This window comes from Salmo trutta, chromosome 6, assembly GCF_901001165.1.
Source record: "Salmo trutta chromosome 6, fSalTru1.1, whole genome shotgun sequence".
Classification (NCBI taxonomy): Eukaryota; Metazoa; Chordata; class Actinopteri; order Salmoniformes; family Salmonidae; genus Salmo; species Salmo trutta.
Window position 1 is genome coordinate 20,732,822 of NC_042962.1, and position 23,342 is coordinate 20,756,163.

The following is a 23,342-nucleotide window of genomic DNA, read 5'->3' on the forward strand; positions in this document are numbered from 1 at the left end:
CATCCTTCACTCATGCTGCCAAACATACCCTCGTTAAATTGACCATCCTACCGATCCTAGTCTTCGGCGATGTCCTCTACAAAATAGCATCCAACACTCTACTCAGCAAATTGGATGTAGTCTATCACAGTGAGATCCGTTTTGTCATCAAAGCCCCACATACCACCCACCCCTGCGACCTGTATGCTCTCGTTGGCTGGCCCTCGCTACATATTCGTCGCCAAACCCACTGGCTCCAGGTCATCTATAAGTCTAGGTAAAGATCCTTCTTATCTCAGCTCACTGGTCACCATAGCAACACCCACCCGTAGCACGTGCTCCAGCAGGTATATTTCACTGGTCATCGCCAAAGCCAACACCTCCTTTGGCCGCCTTTCCTTCCATTTCTCTGTTGCCAATGACTGGAACGAATTGCAAAAATCACTGAAGTTGAAGACTAATATCTCCCTCACTAACTTTAAGCGTCAGCTGTCAGAACAGCTAACCGATCACTGCAGCTGTACACAGCCCATCTGTAAATAGCCCATCCAACCAACTACCTACCTCATCCTCATATTATTTGTTTTCGTGCTCTTTTGCACACCAGTATTTCTACTTGCACATCCTCATCTGCACATAGATCACTCCAGTGTAAATTGCTAAAGTGACATTACTTCGCCACTTTTGGCCTATTTATTGCCTTACCTCCTTACTTCATTTGCACACACCGTGTACAGATTTTCATTTGCACACACTGTACGTTTGTTTATCTCATGTGTAACTCTGTGTGGTTGTGTTTGTTGCACGTCTTTGCTTTATCTTGGCCAGGTGGCAGTTGTAAATGAGAACTTGTTCTCAACTGGCCTACCTGGTTAAATAAAGGTGAAATAAAAAAAATAAAAAAATAAAGGTTACATTTAAAAAACATTTTTTTTAAATCAAACTATGTTCTTTACATGCTTACTGACAAAAGCAACATAAAGGGTGAGAATGAAAGACTGCAGACTGTAGTGATGTTGACATGCAATCAATTACCACACAGTAAGAATCTTTGTGGACTCCATTTAATCACATATGTTATGATTATACGTTGCACAATCACACATAATGATGAGGAAGGTACAAAGGCATGACATTGTGGCGAACAACAGAGCATATCCCACGTGCTGCAAACACACCTGTGTTCTTATTCTAGTAGCCTGTGCACGCACTACCAGGTCATATTTTGAGAAAACCATCACAAAAATACAAAAAAAGTCCGTGAGTGTTAGAAAGAGATTGTGCTGGTATCATTATGATATTCAGGACACTTATTTCATAAATAACCCTGTTCTGAAATATAATTTGGGCGGATTGACACCGGTACGCGAGGCCCCCAGCCAATGAAAGGACACTATGCGATGGACACGCCTTGAGTGTTTTAAACAGTGGGTCAACGCTCGTGTCCCATACATACTGTCATGTGTACCTGCTAGCCCGTTGCAGATTAGACTGCTGAGTTTGAATCACAGCACAAGTCGCTTCGAGCCCAGAGGTTTTTCCTCCATCGTAAGAAGTGTGATAAGGGAGGACGCAGGAGGGGATGAGCGACAGGTTTGTGGTTGTCCCTGTCGGTCAGGGCAACGAGCAGTGCTCTGAAAGCAAAGGCGCAGAAGGCTACTCCATAGAACCGCAAGACGCTGTTCCTGTCCTCGAGTACAGTAGGGAGCCCAACAGATACGGTAAAATGTTACCCGTCTCCTACTCAAGCCGTTATTATCCACTCGGGATTAGCTATGTATTTCACTACGGGTTGTTTATGCTTATCTAACCCTGTGGTTTGTATAGAACTTTATGTATGTTACTTCCCATTCATTAGGAACGAGCTGAAATGAGCGACAGCTGTATTATGTGCACGTACATGGGGCCTACATTTTAAACACATATTCATGTTTGCGATCTTTTGTGAGTGATCGTAATTAAATAATTCCCTAGCTAACGTTAATTAACCTACTTCTCCATGACATTCACAGCTGTTTTTCCTACATTCGTTATTCTGTTCTGCTGCTATTTTGCACAACTGTAATAATTGATGATGATAGTCATGTTTAATAATTTTGCAATTATGTATAAGCTTGTCTTTTTAAAGCTGTTTGTGTCCCTCCTACCACCAGTCGGGTGTTGCATGGCAACAGGTTGCAGTGAAAGTGCACTCCTCTAAAATTAGACTGAATTGTCAAGCAAGCATCACCAGGGATAACCAATTAAAGAATAGATCATTTACAACTTTACCCCATTTCAACCAATAGTTGTCCACCTGAATATAGAAAGGTGCGCTATCAGTGAGATTATGAATGACATACTTCATGAGGATGTTCTCGCAAATAAACAACATTGCTAGTTTAATTTTGGGAAGATATGCAAGGCCTTCCATGTTCATGAGTAGACTCTCCCCTATTTCTGAATATAGAATCGAAAGCAGTCGGCTCTGTATTTTAATTGGCTTTTCTTAGTGTGGTTGTGATCGCACAAGCCTGTATAGATTTATTGCATCATGAAAAACATTCTTATTGAGCTGTTATTATTAAAAGGGCAAATGCAAATTGTGATATGCAATGTCAAGAGAGAGTTAGCTCCAAAACAAGTACATATGAGAGGGAGAGAGAGAGCGAGAGAACGAGCGAGCATGTGCACGCAGTGCATTATTGTGTTTGTGTATGTGTTTCAGTGAGAGAAGCACATTTACTATTTACAATAGTTATCTCAGCTCAGATTCTCCAATTCTCCTGGGTTTGGAATCTGTTTCCTCTATCTCCTTACTTCCACAAACCTCATATTTTAATAAATTCTATACGTTGTCTAGTGTATGTATGTGTATATATAAATCATTGGTAATTTCCATGTAAAAAGAGCCATTAGCTCCAACGTAAAGTTTAGAGGAGCATATCACATTTGGTGTCAAATGAAAGCTAAGAATCTATATTTTTCGCAAATGAACGCATAGATATGTTTTTCAACTATTTTCCATCCTAAAATTAGGAATAAGCCAAAGCTTTGATTTCTTGTCACAAAGGTGGAAAAAGGGATCTTAAAAAACATCTACTAGAAAAGGTCTTAAGGTATTAGAAATCCAAAACATTATGTTGAGCTTAAGGCCCCTGCCAATATCAACATTTATATTTAGTTTTGCAGAAATTGTTTGCCTTCTGTAAGACACATTGCCTAGTGTCTTGTCATTCTGTTACCAAAACCCCACATATCTTTAAGATATTTTCTAATTTCTCTCCCTCATGAGGAGGGAGGATTGTGAAAGTTCACAGAAGTAACAAGTAAAGGTAGACCTACCAATTGGTTAGTGTTTTTACTCATAATAATTGTGTTTATGGGTATCTACTAGCATGCTAGTTAGCATTGGCATACAAAACGACCTCTAACTTCCTTCATCCTGGATGCAGAGACATACAAATTATATCCTAAATTTCATCTGACTCTGGTGAAGTACTTAAAGGGCATAATTGCCAAAATCCTGAAGTATCCCTTTAAGTGATTAAAACGCATCACTCTGTTACCAAATCGGCAGACGCGATCATAGTAGTTACAAACCACAGTTGCAGTAGAGTACAGTAGAGCTCAGAGTATAGTAAAGAGTCAAGTTGAGTTCATACAGTAAAGTAGAGCACACTTGAGTAGAATACAGTATTATGAAATGTACTGTACTGAACTATACTCTACTGTGCTGTACTGTACTCTACTCTACTGTAATGTCCAAACTTGTGAAACATGGATGTCTATGATTGGTACAGATTTGGTCCGGTCTTGACCAACCAAATTTGATCTTGTTTGTTTTAATTTATTTAACCAGGGAAGTCAATTAAGAACAAATTATTATTTACAATGACGGCTTAGCAAAAAGGCCTTCTGTGGGGACGGGGGCTGGCATTAAAAATATATTTTGTAGGACAAAACATCACGACAAGAGACACCACAACACTACATAGAGACCTAAAACAACAAATGGCAACATCTCAACAGAACTCAACCTGACAACACAACATGGCAGCAACTCAGCTTGACAACACAACATGGTATCAACACATGACAACTCAACATGGCAGCAACTCAAACATTGTTAGGCACAGACAACAAGAAGGACAAAATGGTAGAGACAAAAACGCATCACGCGAAACATTTGGATCACTACTGGCTGTAAGCGAACGAGTGATGCGCGTTTGTGGCTACACAGGCTTTTTTCCAAGGCTCAGCCTATCATTCGAATTACAACAGAATGCAGCACGTGGCTGAAGAGAGAAGAGACAACCAATTTGCTAGTTACAGAATCAGTGCGCGCTATGGAAAGACAGCAGTAGGGTGCAAAGGCAGTTTGCCAGTTACAGCAGCACGTCCCTGAATGATAACAAAGAGATGGGTGAGAAGCCTGACCACGGAGACGGGGTGAGAAGGTGATGAAGCGTACTTCATGAGCTGTAACTGAAAAACAACTGGCATTTGGAAAGTTTGAGTTGAGGGAGAAATTGTGATGGAACAAGTATTGTTAGCATTGTTAAAACCTGTTGAGGACAGACGTTCCGCTGTTGAGGACAGTACATAGACAAACAATAACCACACAGCCATTTTCCAAGCAAGGAGATGTCACCGAAACCCAAAATACAGCTAAAATGAAGCACTAACCTTTGACGATCTTCATCAGATGACACTCCTAGGACATCATGTTGCACAATACATGTATGTTTTGTTCGATCAAGTTCATATTTATATCCAAAAACAGCATTTTACATTGGCGCGTGATGTTCAGAAAATGTATTCCCACCAAAACGTCCGGTGAATGAGCACATCAATTTACAAAAATACTCATCATAAACGCTGACAAAATATATAACAATTATTTAAAGAATTATAGATACACTACTCCTTGGTGCAACCGCTGTGTCAGATTTCAAAATAACTTTACGGAGAAAGCACATTGTTCAATATTCTGAGTACATAGCTCAACCATCAATGCAAGCTATACAGCTACCCACCAAGTTCTGGCATCAACAAAACTCTGAATTAGTGTTATAAATCATTCCTTACCTTTGCTGATCTTCGGCGGAATGCACTCCAAGGACTCCTACTTTCACAAGAAATGTTGTTTTTGTTCGAAATACTCCATATTTATGTCCAAATACCTCCGTTTTGTTCGTGCGTTCAGATCACTATCCAAAGGCAAAATGCGCGAGCGTAATTCGAGACACGAAAAGTCAAAATGTTCCATTACCGTTCGTAGAAACATGTCAAACGTTGTTTACAATCAATCTTTAGGGTATTTTTAACATACAAATGCGATAATATTCCAACCGGACAATAGCGTGTTCATTCCAGGAGAAAAAGAAGGAACGGCGCGCTCGCAGGCTCGCGCATAACCAAGCCCTTTGTCCATAGGCAGTCCACTCATTGACTGAGCTACTATTCTCTGCCCAATAACAGGAGAAGGATGAAAAAACTTTAAAGGCTGTTGACAGCCAATGGAAGCCTTAGGAAGTGCAACGTGACCCCACAGACACTGTAGTTTTGATAGGGATTCAAAAGAACTACAATTCTCAGATTTCCCACTTCCTGGTTGGATTTTTCTCAGGTTTCTGCCTGCCATATGAGTTCTGTTATACTCACAGACATCATTCAAACAGTTTTAGAAACTTCAGTGTTTTCTATCCAAATCTACCAATAATATGCATATTCTAGTTTCTGGGCCCGAGTAGTAGGCAGTTTAATTTAGGTACGTTTTTCATCCGGCTGTGAAAATACTGCCCCCTATACCTTAACAGGATTTATTAAACAAATGGATTCAGGGATCAAGTGTAGCTGGAGCTGGGCCTGGCTTAAACTGGATGCCACAATAGAGTTGAAAGAAACGCCACACAATTTCTCGCTTTCAATACAGTGGGTAAAAAGGGGTATGCCAGGTGTACTCTGCCTGAAAGAGATCAATTATGCCAACAAAGGGTATCATGCTCTGCTGGCACAATGTAGAACAGATGTCCACAGGCAGAAAGTGTACAATGTAATAACGTGCAGTGTAGCCCAAAGATATTGCTTTTGTTGTGTTGAACTTGACAGTTAATCCCCCTCACTGACACAAAGTTTATTACATTTTTTTACTCAGTGAACATTATTTTTGCACAAATGGAGCCTTGATTGATGTCTACTATAATGGCCACTATATTAGAACACAAATAGAATACCTGTTTGTTTCATTCTATTTCTACATTAAGATATTTTTTCCCCCAAGTGCAGTATGAAGATGTGTTTGTGTGGTCACAAGCGTTCTATTATAAAGGCTGTCATGGCTAACTGCAATATTAGTGTATTGTTTTTTTCTCAAGACTTGACTGTCATTTGCAGTAAAGTCTAGGCAACAAATAACATTGGATTGCTTTCTTTACATTTTTTAGCTGTGAGTTCGGTTCACATGAACCACTTTTTATTTTACACACAGAGACTGATCATGTAGATCATATTCTTTGTTGTTTAATTAGTTAAAACATGCATTTCCCCCTAGCAGGGATTTTTTTGCATGTCTCAGTGCAACAACAGAAAAAAGTAGCACCTTTTTGGGCCCTCGCCAGTTTGCATCCCTGGTCAGTAAGAGTGTCCATGATTAAGTATTTTAATGTATAGATTGAGATAAAACTGTCCAGTTTGTTTTTTGCAGCTCGTTCCAGTCGCTAGCTGCAGCGAACTGAAAAGAGGAGCGACCCAGGGATGTGTGTGCTTTGGGGACATAACATAATGTGACTGGCAGAACGGGTGTTGTATGTGGAGGATGAGGGCTGCAGTAGGTATCTCAGATAGGGGGGCGTGAGGCCTGAGAGGGTTTTATAAATAAGCATCAACCAGTGGGTCTTGCACCGGGTATACAGAGATGACCAGTTTACAGAGGAGAATAGAGTGCAGTGATGTGTCCTATAAGGAGCATTGGTGGCAAATCTGATGGCCGAATGGTAAAGAACATCAAGCCGCTAGAGAGCACCCTGACCTGCCGATCTATAAATTACGTCGCTGTAATCTAGCATGGGTAGAATGGTCATCTGAATCAGGGTTAGTTTGGCAGCTGGGTCGAAAGAGGAAACCAAGTCTAGATTTAACTCTTGCCTAAAGCTTTGATTTGTGCTTAGAGAAGGACAGTGTGTGTACCATCTAGCCATACTCCCAAGTACTTGTATGAGTTGACTACCCCAAGCTCTAAACCCTCCGAGGTAGTTTGGGAGACGAGCTCATTAGAATAATAGCCAGTGTGTAGAATAATAGGAGAATATTACATTTTTCTACCTTTTGTGTATCTATTCAGGATATATCACCACGAAGATATACAGTATGTTCATAATTATGCATTAATGTTTAGTACAGATCAATGACTCATGTCATTCTGTTACTGTCATTCCATAGTTCAATAACTGAAATAGATTTTTTCAAACTCAAGGTGTCACATAAAAGACTGAGGGAGATTTTACTGTCATTCTGGTACCAAATGTTGTATCTGCACTGTTCCTGAAGTAAATGTGTTTCAGTAACATTTTCAGTGGCAATTGTTAAAAGTAGACTTCTGCATATAGCTGTATGGTTTGTTCAACTTTGCAATCAATGTTTTTTTCCTGGCATGCATTTTAAAGTGAAAAGGTCTCAGTGTTACTGTGCAATTGCCCAGTACTTTTTCAGCTTTTTTTCCTGAGCACTCAAGAAACCCTGCCACCATACTTAAAAAAAACTTTCCAGGGCTGTTTCTTAGTCCTTAGACATTGGAGTTTGGAAATAGAGAAAATAGGTGACTACAAAATGTCAAAGATAATGTCTTAACATCTCTCTTGAGCCCTATCTAATGTGGTGTTAAATGTGCTTTGACCAGCAGTTATGGCAGATTTCTAGCAGTTATCCATAGACTTCATTCATAGAGCTTCTTTAATAAGGATTTCAATTAATATCTGGAATAGATGGATTTTAAATGGAATTAACCATTAATCTCAACCATGCTGCTCTCCCATTGAACACTGCACATTTGGGATTGAGAGAGACTATAAATAGGGTACATCCTCCAGATGTCAGGGACACCAGAGATTACAAAGGGATTGATGAGGACTCAGTCGTCTGGATGGAGTGCTCAGCTCTTACTGATGGCTCAACACAGTCACTGTCATTAGACACATACTGTGTTGAGTCACTTGTTTCACAGAGCCTCCTGTAATTTAGCCTATACATACAGTTGGCCCTGCCCATGGAGAGAGAGACCGGTCTTGAGTGTTTTGAAATGGAATAAACCTGTTTTTCCACAGCCTGCGATCTGTAATCTTCGCAAGGGGAAATCAATGTGAGGCCACACATCTGTCAGCTGATTGTTTGGTTATTGCTATTTGGAATCCTTGGGACGACTCTTCCCTAAACCTTAACCCCTAACCAAAACTCTTACCTAAGTCTAACGGTTTTTAATGTCAACTTCAATGGGGCGACGTCAGATTTGGGACATTTCTAGGTGACCCAGACCTTCCAGTAATCTGTAGACTGTAATAGAGGAAGCCTAACTAACATTTACTGGGTTGATTGGTCTGGTGTCTTATTTCGTGTCAATTTAATTGTCTGGACTTGAGCCCTTTTCAGCTTTGGGCTGATTTTATGAGTCTTGTTCTCAACATGTAAAAATGTCATGCAAATGTTGCCAACAAACAGAACCAAAGAGCTTTTTTATTTATCCATTAAACCTGTGGAAAATTTGACTTGGGATAAAACTCATATGCCAGCATAGATTTGTTTTTCAAATGAAATATGAATGCTTCTGAATTATGGCTGGTCCGCCTGGCAGTTATGCCTACTGCCGTTTTTCTTCTGTCATTTTTTCCGGGGAATTGTATTGAGTTTTATAGCTGCGTAATATACACCATAGCAAATGTTTGTTTCCATTGAATTATTGCAGGGTTCCATTTCATTTATTAGCTTTCCTCATTTTCCACCACGATGTGAATAGAGCGGATATACATATGAAAGCATTCCTATTGGCTAGCTTGTGAAGGAAGGTACAGTACCTTGGCCTCCAGTGCCATACACTGGTGGTGGGATTCTTCTCGTGGCCAGAGAGGGGCAGCAGTGTGCCACCATTCATCTCAAATCCTGCTCTGGTCCTGTTTACTCTTGAGGAAAGGGGGTGGCTAAAACCTCCAGCACAACGTTACATGGAAGATTTGTTTTGAAATGGAGAACCACCTCTGTCTGTACAATATGAGTCAGCTTTGTTATGTTATGTTCTTATGGAGCTGCTGTCAGACACACTGTAGCAGATTACAGCCGAGGGCTTATTTGCTGTCACAACAACTCCCTTGTACTGTCTGTTTGGGTTTCAGATCTCAGCGCAGGGACCTCTTCCCCAATATCAAAAGGGTAACTGACTTGGCCTGTAATCGTCTCAATGGGCAGGAAGGAAGTGTAAATAAACATTGAGAAAACGGAGTCTGTAGACATGGCCCATTGTCCTTGGGCTGTACTTTGACGTGGAACCATTAGAAACCATTAGAAACCCTATCTCTCTGTATTTCTGATGTTTCCCCATCGCTCTATATTCCATATTCCGGCCAGGGCAAGCAATATGATACAATCTGCTCTGCTAGGAATGGGCGATAGTATTTTTAGATCTTACTCTGAAAGGTAGTAACCTTCTCTTGAAGTCCCATCCACTACATCCTTCCCCTCCATTCAATGCATTGCCTTCCAGCTTCAATTTATATTTGGTATGCTGTTTATATAGCCTATATACCACCTACTTAATCATCACTTTGACCACAGGAGGTTGGTGACACCTTAATTGGGGAGAGCGGGCTCATGGTAATGGCTGGAGCGGAATTGGTGGAATGGTGTTAAATATATGAAACACATGGTTTCCAGGTGTTTGGTGACATTCCATTCGCTCCCTTCCAGCCATTCTCCCCTCAGCAGCCTCCTGGGAATTTGACATCAATAGAATCTATGGAAATGTTACCAGAGCGCAGGAGTTCAACTCAAATGCATGTCAGAGTAATGCAAAATAAGATGGCTGATAGCTTCTCATGCTGCCCTGCCTATTTTAAGGAGACACAGGTGCTGTATAGGTTATTGGTAATACACAAGGAATAATAATACCTTAAGGAACAGACCTTGGAGTTACTTGTTGACCTACATTGGACGGTATGCTGTGACCTCAACGCATTGATCTGTGACACTGTTTAACCCTTTGGTGACCTTTGACCCCGTTGGCCACATAGCCCTGTTCGGTTGTTTCCAACAATGTCGTAGATTGTTTGTTTAGAACGAGAAGGCCCGCACACTGTTAAAGCTCCCAATTCACCGCTTTATTTACAACGTTTCGATTCGAAACGGATCTTCGTCAGGTCAAAGACACTGAGTGTTCACGTCCCAAAATATATGCATTTCACCTCACATGACCATTGTGGACATGATGCATGGTGGGTGCAAAAAAACATTTGTATACCTCTAATAATGAAATAACTGTCACGCCCTGATCTGTTTCACCTGTCCTTGTGATTGTCTCCACCCCCTCCAGGTGTTGCTTATTTTCCCCAGTGTATTTATCCCTGTGTTTCCTGTCTCTCTGGGCCAGTTTGTCTTGAATGTTTCTAAGTCAACCAGCGATTTTCCCGTTCTCCTGCTTTTTGCAGTCTCCTTTTTCAAGTCCTCCTGGTTTTGACCCTTGCCTGTTTCTGGACTTTGTACCCGCCTGCCTGACCATTCTGCCTGCCTTGACCACGAGCCTGTCTGCCACTCTGTACCTCCTGGACTCTGACCTGGTTTTGACCTTTTTGCCTGTCCACAACCATTCTCTTGCCTACCCCTTTGGATTAATAAACATTGTAAGACTCCAACCATCTGCTTCATGTGTCTGCATTTGGGTCTCCCCTTGATATAACAATGAGATGGGTGGATGTAATGGTTCCAGAAAATAATATATATTTACAAAATGACCAAGTGGGTAACATGGAAGTCAAGACAAATCAAAGTAAATTAACATTCAGGTTAGAAATGGTCTGATATCAAACTCTTGGTTCAGACCTCTAGGATACATGGTACACAAACAGTGAATCCAATACAAATTCTCTTCTCAATAATAGATTATCAATATCTCCACCTCTCCTAGGAGTCTTAACATGTTCCATGCCAATGTATCTCATGCCAATGTATCTCAAAGAGCTAATGTTGTGACGAGCCTCCATGAAATGCGCAGCCACAGGGTTTCTCTGGTCAAGGGTCCTGATATTACTCCTGTGTTCTGCTATCCTTGTTTTCAGAGCAATTTTAGTTTTTCCTACATAGCATAGACCACAAATACACTTGATCAGGTATATCACATTTTGTGGTTCACGTAATGATGCCCTTAATCTTCATGGCCTTGCCCGTAATAGAGTGATTGAACATTGCATTCGTTCGTGAAGTTACTCTGGGTACATCCGCCACATCTATAGTTACCGTAGATTTGTTTGTTTCCCAGGTATTTTCCAATATCCCCCCTGATATCCTTACCCTCCAACCACACTGGAATGACTTCAGAATGCGAAGAGGGATTCTCTCCGTACACAAGTCAAATCCTTCATGATTAGACATTCCTCTAGTCTCTCTCTAAGATGGATCATCTATGATCTCCCTCTCTGCCCCTCAGGCTGTGGCACACTGGCAGAGTGTGGAACTCTGGATCTCTGGAGAGTTTTACATTAAGGCAGCATTCGGTAGTCTGCATGCTACAGTCAATTCTCGAGTCCTCAATAGCACGGGATTCCTTGAAAAATAGGATTTGCTTTCTCAGCATTATCAGACCAACTGATATGGATGAACATGTCTATGCATGTGACCTATCTGTACTGGTGTAAAACACTTGTGAGATGTGGACAAAAGAAACCGAGCAAAGCGTTGGTTAGCTTCTGTACGTCTCCATCCTCTAGGCGATCTAAAGCACTGCTGAGGCCTATTCTCTTTTACTGCGTGAGTGACTGAAGAATCTTCCCGGAAGAGGAGGAATATTATCCTGTCCTGGCCACCCCTGTCGGCGCCTGCCTCACTGCCTGCTTAATGCAATTTGCAGTCACTGATTCCCAGAACATGTATCGGAAAGGACAGACAAGTGCAACTGTTTGTGCACGTCAACTCACAAGTGTGAAGAGTACATAAGCTGAACAGATCAATGTTCAGTCGACAGGACATTTTCAGGCTATTCTACATGCTGGGACTAAAGACAGAAAAACGGCATTACCTGCACATACTCAGTTTTATAACAAGCAGTTGGAAGTAGCACCATGGACAGATTCACTTTCATGCCACTGTTGGCTAGTCAAATGCAACAGAGCACCATTTGAACTGAAGAAACACACTGACCCTGAGCAGTCAATGTGTACGTGACTACAGTAGCCTTTGTTTTCTGAAACGGACATGGGCTGCTGCTTCATATGCAAGTGAGAGTGCTGCTCTCGTAACATCTATTCTCTGGACTTCCAGAGGAGGCACCCCTCCTCTCTGACTTCCAGGATTCAGAGCCAGTTTGATCCTCCTGAACATTGGTGATATTCTGAGGAAGGATTCCAGTTGTGTTTGACTCGGCTGTGAGAGAACAGACCAGATGTGTCCATGTTGCCAGAACTCTCTATCAGCCTCCTTTGGGACTGAAATTGGCCTAGGGCTGTTATTTTACCTGCCGAGGGAAGGGCTGTTAAAATACTAGAATGATTTAACAGTAACACAATACTTTTCTGTGGTAATTTATGTGAAGTGAGAGTTCCCATGGCTTTACACACAGGAATGCTGTAGACAGTGGAGTCACATGGTCACACTATCTAAACCTCTCCAAGCCAGGCGCCATGGGGGAAGAGTGTGTCCCTCCATCGCTGCCTGAAGGGGCTGTCTGGGAGGCATTGCTAACCCTTCCGAATCACACTGGAGAGATAAGCAGGACGATCACAGTTTCACCAGCGGCTACCCCTCTCACTGGGGCTGATAACCCCACATGGGCTCTTATTCCAAACCCCCCTCCTCCTTTGTGTGTCCGTGACACAGCCCAGCTCTCTCTGTGAGGGTGTGTGGTTTAGATGACCAAGGAGAGGAAGTAATGTCACCCCACCCCCGTCAGTGTAACTCCATTATCAATGCTGTCTGCTTCCCTTTTCTGTGCTCTCACACAGACAGTACTGTGTTGTGGAGTGAGTGAAATACAGCTGACCCCAGGGAGATTGAGACGTTACGCTGTTTGTCGAGCCGAGCCTTCCTCTACAGGCGTTTCCGTATTTGGAGAGGGAGGGCTGGTCACATTGGGCACCCGGTATCGAAGCGATAGGGGCAAAAAACGGAGAACTTCGAACCAACGGCAGAGCACGAGCCCAGAGGGACAGAGAGGGAGGGAGATACCTAGAATAAAAACAAAGCAAACAACTGAACAGAAGGCGAGAAGCAGAACCAACAAGGAGAGAGAGATAAGAGAAGGACAGGCAAAACGCTGAGAGGCACATGGTGTGAAAATGCCTACAAACTTCACAGTGGTTCCTGTGAAGGATGGCAGGAAGTCCCGTGAGGACGATGATGAGGACGACAACAATGTTTTCAGAGAGGAAGACGAGGATGCCCCCTTCCCAGGTGAGAGAAGGATTTTGGGGGCTTTTGCTCTCCACACAACTCACCCCCTCCACCCTGCAAGGGAGATGAGCACATTTACTTCAATGGGCTAGAGTATCTGTTGCTAAGTTGCGGCTGAGCATGACTCTGTAGTTGTGTTTTGTCGTATCAGGTGTATACAGTATATTGGATGAACATGGTTGTGTTATCGGATCACGTATATTGGAAAGTGATGGTTGATAAGGGAAAGGTTGAAGCGCGTCCCTTTCTTGACCCTAATAAAGAAGTGGCCAGGTCATTTTAGGGATAGAATGGCTATACATTTGGGCTGAGCTGGGTTTTTGTTAGGTGTCACGACTCCCACTTATCCTCTTTCTCTCTCGTTCTCGTTGTCTTTCTCTCTCGCTCTGATCCACTTTTACAGTGCTACGCTACCACACTTCTTCGTCTCGTTGTTCCCTTCCCTCAGTCTCTCCACAGTCACGTTTGGCAGAAATAATTAGCCGTAGCATCCAGAGGCATAATAAGACGCAAGTGTCTTTTTGTTCTATTAGCATACTGCTAGGAACTACAATGTGTTGCTACTCTACAGCTTACCACAGGGATGTCACTTGGTCTTCTGTAGCTCAGTTGGTAGAGCATGTAAAATGTATGCATGCATGACTAAGTCGCTTTGGATAAAAGCATCTGCTAAATGACTTTATTATTATTATTATTATGCTGTTCCACTGCATCATCTTTCCCGTGTTCAACACCAGAACCAACTCTTAATTACAAGCCTTAACGAGGGAAGGTCATTAAGTTTAACTTCCCACAAGTCTGTGCTAACGAACTGCACAGAGCCCCCATTGTTGTGCCAAACAGTTGTTACTGTTTTACTTTTCCTACTGTTTCACAAGGCGAAGGCCAATCAGGGCCCTCCTCCTAATTTCCATCGCGACGCACAATTACGGCCGCCCACTGTGTGAGATTCTACAGACTGGGAAGAAGTGGTGTCCGTTATGGTGGGTTATATAAGCCGTCTGACTGTTGGGAAGGGGTTTGGGAACGGGTTTGAAACCCGTGCATTGATGTTGACTCTCAGACTGCGAGAAAGCGAGAGTCAGATAGCAGCCAGTGTTATTGATTGGTCTAGTTGTTGGCTAATGGGTCTGGTTTCTGCTTTGTAGTGCATATAACAGTCACTCCCCTTAATAACAATACTAAACGTTGGTTAGATCAAGATGAAAAACATTCTCTCAAATTTCCCCATAATAACCTCTTCTTCGGGTGTTTTGTGAGTCTATTGTCTTTCCCCAATATTTTGTGCTCACATCCCCAGCAGATATTTCGGGAAGGCAAGCAACACCTCTGTCTGCCTGTCTGTCTCTTTCCGCCTCTCCCTCATTCTTTAGGAGTATTTAAACTGGAACTGAACACAAAGCTGACATCTGTGTCAAATTATTCCTGAGCTCAACAAAAAAAGGAGAAAAAAAACATTGAATAACAGGGTACAAGTAAACCATTTCAGATGTAGCATGCACTTATGCATTGCATTCAAAGGTTTACGAAGCTAAAGCCATCGTGCTTTTAGCATATTGCACTAGCCAGCCAAACTAAACAGCTGGGCTAGTTCCATTGGCCTTGGCTTGGAAAAGACAGCCCTTTCTATAAACGGGCATCTTTTGTGGTTTGGTTAAAACAGAATTTTGAGCTGAGCTAAATTGAGTTCTCCCCAAATGAGAAGCAGTGCCTTTTCATGTTTGTCCAATTTAGAATTGACATTGACCAAAATAATCCGTGCTGGCATGTTTGCTCAGTGGACGTGAAAAACAATGCAGTTGGATGATTGTAACGTTAAGTTGCAGCTAGCTGATTTACCATGCTTGTGTATGGCCTTCCTTGACATGGATTGGCTATAACCTACCAGTATGGACACAGTCACTGTACAGAGCAGGTGAAACATTCTGTAATGCAAAAACAGTTGGCACAGTGTTCAATCTGCTGTGTATCTCTGCAGGCATGTGCTTCCTGTTTTTTTCACAGGTCTGGTATAGTTTAAATCCAGGCTACCTCGCCAGACTGTCTGTTGCAGAGGTGGTGTTGTTAACTCTAGCAGTACTCATGCTGTGTAGTTGTGCAGTAACCGTTACCGATTGATAAGCATGCAGCCAGAGTCACACTGTCTGTCTAAAGTCCTGTGTAGTACAGTATCCCCGATGTGTATTTTCACCCTGAAAATCTTACAGTAGTTATCTTATGTACAGGTAACTGCCAAAATATAGGAAACACCAACATACAGTGTCTTAATAGGGAGTTGGGCCACCACGAGCCAGAACAGCTTCATTGCACCTTGACATAGATTGTACAAGTGTCTGGAACTCTATTCTTCCACGAGAAATTCTACTATTTGGTGTTTTGTTGATGGTGGAAAACGCTGTTTCAGGCGCTGCTCCAGAATCTCCAATAAGTGTTCAACTGGGTTGAGATCTGGTGACTGAGACGGCCATGGTATATGGTTTACATCGTTTTCATGCTCATCAAACCATTCGGTGACCACTCGTGCCCTTTGAAATAGGGGCATTGTCATCCTATGGGGGCACAGCCATGGTAGCCAAAATAATGGCCTGCCCGGCATTTTATACATGACCCTAAGCATAATGGGTTGTTAATTGATTAATTAACTCAGGAACCACACCTCTGTGTCAAAGCACCTGCCTTCAATATAGTTTGTATCCTATAATGGCCGTTGCTATATCAACGGTGTGATGACCTAATGCGTTGAAATTTGGATGATCATTACAGCCCAAATGACGTTCTTTTCATCCCAGCTATGTTAAACAAATCTGATTTCTGCGATAATTTTGCTGTTTAGGTAATATGATAACATTACTTCAAACAACTTTTGGTGCCTTGTTGACCTTTCAACAACATGAAATCAATGTCTTATACATTGGAGGGAGAGGGGAGAGAGAGTTAAAGAATGAGGAGAGAGAAGAGGCAGAATCAAGAGACGGGTGCGGCAGCTAGTTCTTCCTGTCACATGTCCTTGACAGGCAGCCAGTCTCAGTCAGGGGTGGTGGGATGGAAAAGCAAACAAAAAGGATACTTAATGTTCAATAGCATGGGCCTGGTTTAGTTGGAAGCCTTCTCACCAAGTCAAGGTACAGAATTTTTTTTTTAAATGTATTTTTTACCCAGTCCTTTAACCCCCTAATTATGGCCTTTAATCTTTAGTGTTTGACCTGATGGGGCATGGATAGGTGTAGCAATATGGTGGTGACTCAACCCTGCAGTGTAATGTGCTCTGGGCCGTATTACATACACAAATCTAGAACCTCCAGATATGCAAACACTAACTAGAAACCAATGTCCAATTCCATACCAACCCTGGCCTAAAGTTTGATTTGGAATTGGGCACAAAAGATGAATGGCTAGGGAGAAGGGGTTAAGGACCAGTAAGGAACTGGGCAGCTGAACAGTCAATTGAAAATATTTAGTATGCAAATGTATACATTTACAGCCAATTCGAGCAAGTTTCAAAATTTTACCAGCAAACTAATGGAAAAATATACAAATATTTACATGCTTGTAAACATTACTTGCAATACAAGACAGATACATGTGTTATATACAGTTGAAATTGGAAGTTTACATACACTTAGGTTGGTGTCATTAAAACAACTTGTTTTTCAACCACTCCACAAATTTCTTGTTAACAAACTATAGTTTTGGCAAGTCAGTTAAGACATATACTTTGCATGACACAAGTCATTTTTCCAACAATTGTTTACAGACAGATTATTTCACTTAATTCACTAAATTGACTGTCTTTAAACAGCTTGGAAAATTCCAGAAAATTATGTCATGGCTTTAGAAGCTTCTGATAGGCTAATTGACATAATTTGAGTCAATTGGAGGTGTACCTGTGGATGTATTTCAAGTCCTACCTTCAAACCCAGTGCCTCTTTGCTTGACATCATGGGAAAATCAAAAGAAATCAGACAATACCTTAGAAAAAAATGATAGACCTCCACAAGTCTGGTTCATCGTTGGAAGCAATTTCCAAATGCCTGAAGGTACCACGTTCATCTGTACAAACAATAGTACGCAAGTATTAACACCATGGGACCATGCAGCCGTCATACCGCTCAGGAAGGAGACGTGTTCTGTCTCCTAGAGATGAACCAACTTTGGTGCGAAAAGTGCAAATCGATCCCAGAACAACAGCAAAGGACCTTGTGAAGATGCTTGAGGAAACAGGTACAAAGTATCTATATCCATAGTTAAACGAGTCCTATTTCGACATAACCTGAAAGGCCACTCAGCAAGGAAGAAGCGACTGCTCCAAAACTGCCATAAAGCCAGACTACGGTTTGCAACTGCAAATGGGGACAAAGATCATACTATTTGGCGAAATGTCCTCTGGTCTGATGAAACAAAAATAGAACTGTTTGGCCATAATGACCATTGTAATGTTAGGAGGAAAAAGGGGGAGGCTTGGAAGCCAAAGAACACCATCCCAACCGTGACGCACTTGGGTGGCAGCATCATGTTTTGGGGGTGCTTTGCTGCAGGAGGGACTGGACTGGTGCACTTCACAATATAGATGGCATCATGAGGGGGGAAAATTGTGTGGATATATTGAAGCAACATCTCAAGACATCAGTCAAGAAGTTAAAGCTTGGTCGCAAATGGGCCTTCCAAATGGACAATGACACCAAGCATACTTCCAAACTTCTGGCAAAATGGCTTAAGGACAACAAAGTCAAGGTATTGGAGTGGCCATCACAAAGCCCTGACCTCAATCCCATAGAGAATTTGTGGGCAGAACGAGCAAGGAGGCCTACAAAGCTGACTCAGTTACACTAGCTCTGTCAGGAGGAATGGACCAAAAGCGAATGTGGAAAACTTGTGGAAGGCTGCCCGAGTTTGACCCAAGTTGCGCAATTTAAAGTCAGTGCTACCAAATACTAATTGAGTGTATGTAAACTTCTGACCCACTGGGAATGTGATTTAAAAAAAGAAAAGCTGAAATAAATCCTCTCAACTATTATTCTGACATTTCACATTCTTAAAAAAAGTGGTGATCCTAACTGACCCAAGACCGGGAATGTTTACTAGGGTTAAATGTCAGGAATTGTGAAAAACTGAGTTTAAATGTATTTGGCTAAGGTGTATGTAAACTTCCGACTTCAACTGTACTTACCAACCAACTTACCAACTTCACAGCCAATGTCTGCACGAAAACACATCTTTATACAAATTAAAAACAATATTACAACATGATTAAGGTTATTTACAATAACATACAATGTAATGTAGTAAAATACCTACCGTCTTGAGGTGGGGAGCCGAACAAGCAGTGGGGAAAACATCAGACAAAACAGATGACGGACGATGGACAGACATTCACGCACGTTGACGACATGAGACAAACAAGACAGATGAAAATGGCATCTCCTGCACCGGGTCTCTTCCTTAACTTCTCTCACCTATGGACCCCATCTCACTTCCAGTCCCCATCCTGGACCCAGGATGGGGACTGGAATTGGGACTGGGAAATGGTGCCAGGCGCCCAGCCTGAAAACAGAAAGTATATTTCCTCATGGATTTCTGATGGTATCGTGCCATGGAGGGTTCCTGCAATAGCAAACAGCCCACAATATGTGTCCCCTTTCTGCTGCTGGACAGCCAGCCACTCCAGTCACAGAGGTCCCTGGAAAAGATAAGAGAGAGGTGAGTTGTGAGAGAAAGTCTGGGGTGGTGTCATGACCACTAGAGTCATACACCTTAACAGTACCTACCTGGCAGCAGAGGTTACTTACCGTGACCCAGTGGTTAGCCTTGAGATTGACTATCTGGGCAAACCCATGGGCCAGTGTTGGTACTGCCGACAGCATGGCGATGCCTCCCACCGGGAGGAAGCCTACTTCTGGATGCTGCTCCTGCAAAAGAGCTTGAGCATGATCAATTGTAAAATTGTCTAACCAGGAGTGTGATGGAAGAACAACCTCCCGAAGGTCCTCCATCCGACCACAGAGAGCAGCTGGCCTTACCTGCCGCTGTTGGATACTAGTGATGAGAACCTCACTAGTGTCTCCTAGTCCAGGGCCTGGACTTACCTGCCCCTGTTCCTCCAGTCCAACACAAGCCACATGTGAGGACATTTGATGGATTAGTGAAGTGTTATGAAGGGGAGATATGTACTTTTCAACTGTTTTTGAAAGTATAGCCTACCTTAAGCTCGTCCCCTTCTGACACAGAGAATCAGAATGATCCGAACTCACTGGATCTGGTGGATGGGATACCTCCTGGGTGGCTCGAACAGTCGATGGTAGAGTTGTTGAAATACTTAACTTTAAGTAAATTTGCGCTGCTGACTTTCATGTCTCTCTCTCTAAATCTTGCTGTCTTTCACTCTCTTCCCACCTCTCTCTCTCCCTGTTACTTTCTTTCTCACTTTCCTCTCTCTCTCTGTATGGGTCTCTCTCTGTCTAGCGAAGACACCTAGTTAAGGGCAGTTTGAGTTACCATAATTGCTTACACCTATCCATTTGATTGATCAGGGTTAACTTATAGCTAGATACCTCAATATGACAGACATATAACTGAATGTATAGCTAACATGTAGATGACCAACTAGCTAGATGAAAAATGGTTGTTAAATGGTTGTACTTAACTCCTTCCAGATATCTAATAGAAATGAACTGCTTAACGTTACCCTGGATTGTGATTTATTTTTTTTCCCTGCCCCCCTACGAATGTTGTGCCTCTTGTCGAGATCAGTGATGCCTTCATAGTAATTTGCCTGGTTGGAAAGATCAAATAAAATCACCTCGAGGGATGCCATTAAAGTGCAAGCTACATACAAACAGAAAGCTACAATAACAGTTAGCTAGCTATATAACGTTAGCTAAATCAAACTGTCTGGCCAGACAATCTAGCTGACTAGGCAGGCTGAGGTAAGTAGCTAGCAATGTCAATATAAAATCTATCTAAAAACAGCTTAAATAATTTCTTCCTATTTAACTATGTTTCTGAAGCAGCAGGTAGTCAGCAGGTTCTCATCGTCAAAAACACCATCCTTAGAAAGCAATTCTGAGGTAATAATTTTGTGCTGACTGAGCGAGCGTTTGTGGTGAACTAGAACTGCCTGGGTCCTCCTTCCTTCATGACCTCTACGAGGTCATATAGAGCCAAGCAACCAGCATAGCAACGAACGCTGTGGTTCATTACGCAATCCGGTCAAGAAATTTCTAGTTTCATCAACAGCTCTTGCAGCAGAAGCTAGAACACATCGAATCTCGTTGTGACGCAGGTGGGGGGGGGCACTTTTTGTCAGGGGGACTTTATTTGGCATGACAGACCCAGTGGTGTTAGAACAAGTGATTGGTGTGTTTTCTATGAACAAACACACCGATACGAGGTGTTCCTGTGAGTGCCTTCCCTCGCCTGAGGATTGCGTAATCTAATGTGTTCATTGGGATTGTTTGCAGTTGGAGGGAGGGAGGAGAAAGGGAGGGAGTCACATGTCACAAAAAGAGCATGGCCTCTTACACTTGTTTGCTGTAGGGGAAGCGTGTGTACTGCACAGGAAGCTGGTTGTCTATGCGGTTATGAATGAAGAGTCTCTCTTTGGCATCTCTGTTCTCTGAATAATGGGCGCCCACCCTCAAGCCTTTCCCCCTCTCTCCCCCATCACCCAGGCCTTGATGCGTAGCCCCCACCACATCCCTTCATGTCATCAGCACTGTGGGTTTTTCCAGACACACACATAAGCACACCCGCATGCCCACACACAAACACACAGCGACAGCTTACACAACCCCATCCATATTCACAGAGTAACATTGGTACAACGTGGCTGCCCATGCTTTCACACTCATTTGATTGACAGGCTCTGTATCACTGGTTTGTTGGTAAAAAAATGGATTTGTTGAGAGTCTGGGACGAGAGAGCTACGGTGGCCTCCTCCAATCACACGTTCTGTTTTTTTAAGCCCTATGAACCCGCCCCACAAAGCCCCTCTTCTGGGTGCTTGACCCTCAATGTGGCACCACTGATAAGCCTCCTGTATGTTTCTCCCCCTCACATTGGCAGACTATTACTTAACAAAAGTTGGTTTCAATGCTATATCCTCAGGAAATGGCTCAACACCAACCTGCCCTGAGTAGAAAATATTCAACAATAGCCTACATTTGATTGAATGAGCATATCTCTACATGCTTGAACCCTTTGTCATAAGGGCTTCATAGGCTAGCAGATGTTATAAACAGCTAATGACGGCAAACGTCAGCTAATGACGGCAAACCGTTTTGTAATGTCATTATTATGATGACAGAATTATAGGCCTTTATAAAAGAGGGTTAAATTACAAAACGGCCATGTAACCTACTTCAAAAACAATCAAATGCACTTCATCCTCCACTGGTGAAAGTGAAAATCACTCCGTTTTTGGACTCAATCTCTCTCACTCCACTAGTTTCAGACTGGCCTGAGGGTTAGGAGAGAAATTAGATGTGTGTTCTGTACTGTACTAGGCCAGTCTGAAACTGAAAACACTGGACTGTGTTTTTAGAGTCTTATCTGGGGTTGAAGGTGGGAGAGAGTGAGAGCCATGTCTGCCTGTTGGTGCATGGCTTTTCGTCATCTCATTATCTCTCTCTGGCTTTGTCTGTCTTTCACTTTTTCTTTCTCTCCCCTCTTTCTCCCTCTATTTGTCTTTCTCCCTCCCCTATTTCTCTTTCGCTCTCTCCCCTCTCCCCCTCTCACTCAGTCTCCCTCCTCTCTCTCTCTCCCTCCTCTCTGGAGGCCAGCCCAGCAGCAGAGCGCACGTGAGTTCCACATGCTTCTTCATCAGATTCCTGACTTGACACACACACCACCACTCTTCTGCTTTCTCTGTCCTCCCTCTGTGCTCTTCTGTTTAGGTCCCTAGGTGTGGCTATAGTCACTACTGGTGCTGGTTTATTTCTCCTCTGACATTGACTGCACTCAGCGCGTGTGGATGGCTTTAACTGCATTTTAATGTGGCCAGTACAGACCCCACACACTGCCATTCTTACCCTCCCACCCCTAAGTGGTCTTCGATCGACACTGTTGACATTCATCTGTTGTTCATTCTCACTAGATAGTTGGGAAGACAAGAGAACCGGAAGTGTTATGGGGCATTAGGTAGTAGGTTTTACATCCATTACGCCCACTAATGAGATCCACTGACTGTGGATAATGCAACCAAATGAAGTGGAAACTGTATTTCTCTTGTTTGTTGCCTTTCGTTTAACAAGTTCAAATCTATTAGAGAGGAACATCCACTAGTTCTCCTGAGTCCTGGTAAATTTGCTGATTCACTCCGTCCATTGCGTCAGTTATTAAAGTGGTCAGCCCGCAGCTTGTTTTCCTACGTTTATGGTTTGGCTGCTGTGACAACCATGGGTTCTGGAATTTAGAAGGGGAAACTGGAAAACACCTGGTTCCTACTTGAGCTGATCAAATCCCTGTTCATTGCTTTGCCAAATACCGTTAGGAAGTGTACATTGCATTGGTGCTTATTGAGAGGGCAATCTTGGCCAAAAAGTAGCCTATTGTTTTGGTGCAATCGTGCTTTTCATCACGATCACACAAAAGACGATATCTTGATAAGAAGTGTGTGTGTGTGTGTGTGTGTGTGTGTGTGTGCGCACCAGGGCCACGTTCAGTTGCAAAACCATTCTCGAACGTTGCAGATAGAAATGTCATGAACAGAGCCAACCTTATTCAACAGTCCATTTCTATCTGAA

General features: G+C 42.7%; 1 protein-coding gene across 5 annotated transcripts in view; it reads left to right on the top strand.

The window, feature by feature from the left end:
• The first annotated feature begins 1,425 nt into the window (after positions 1-1,425).
• Positions 1,426-23,342, top strand: part of slc12a7b (solute carrier family 12 member 7b) — a 67,712-nt gene continuing 45,795 nt past the window's right edge. For 2 of the 5 annotated variants that reach the window (XM_029755700.1, XM_029755701.1), the window contains exon 1: positions 1,426-1,700. In XM_029755700.1, the coding sequence (XP_029611560.1) occupies positions 1,562-1,700 (139 nt within the window). In that variant the 5' untranslated portion in view covers positions 1,426-1,561. Of the gene's footprint in view, positions 1,701-13,083; positions 13,603-23,342 lie in introns of those variants that run through there. The other 3 variants (XM_029755704.1, XM_029755705.1, XM_029755702.1) reach the window with 2 other exon arrangements.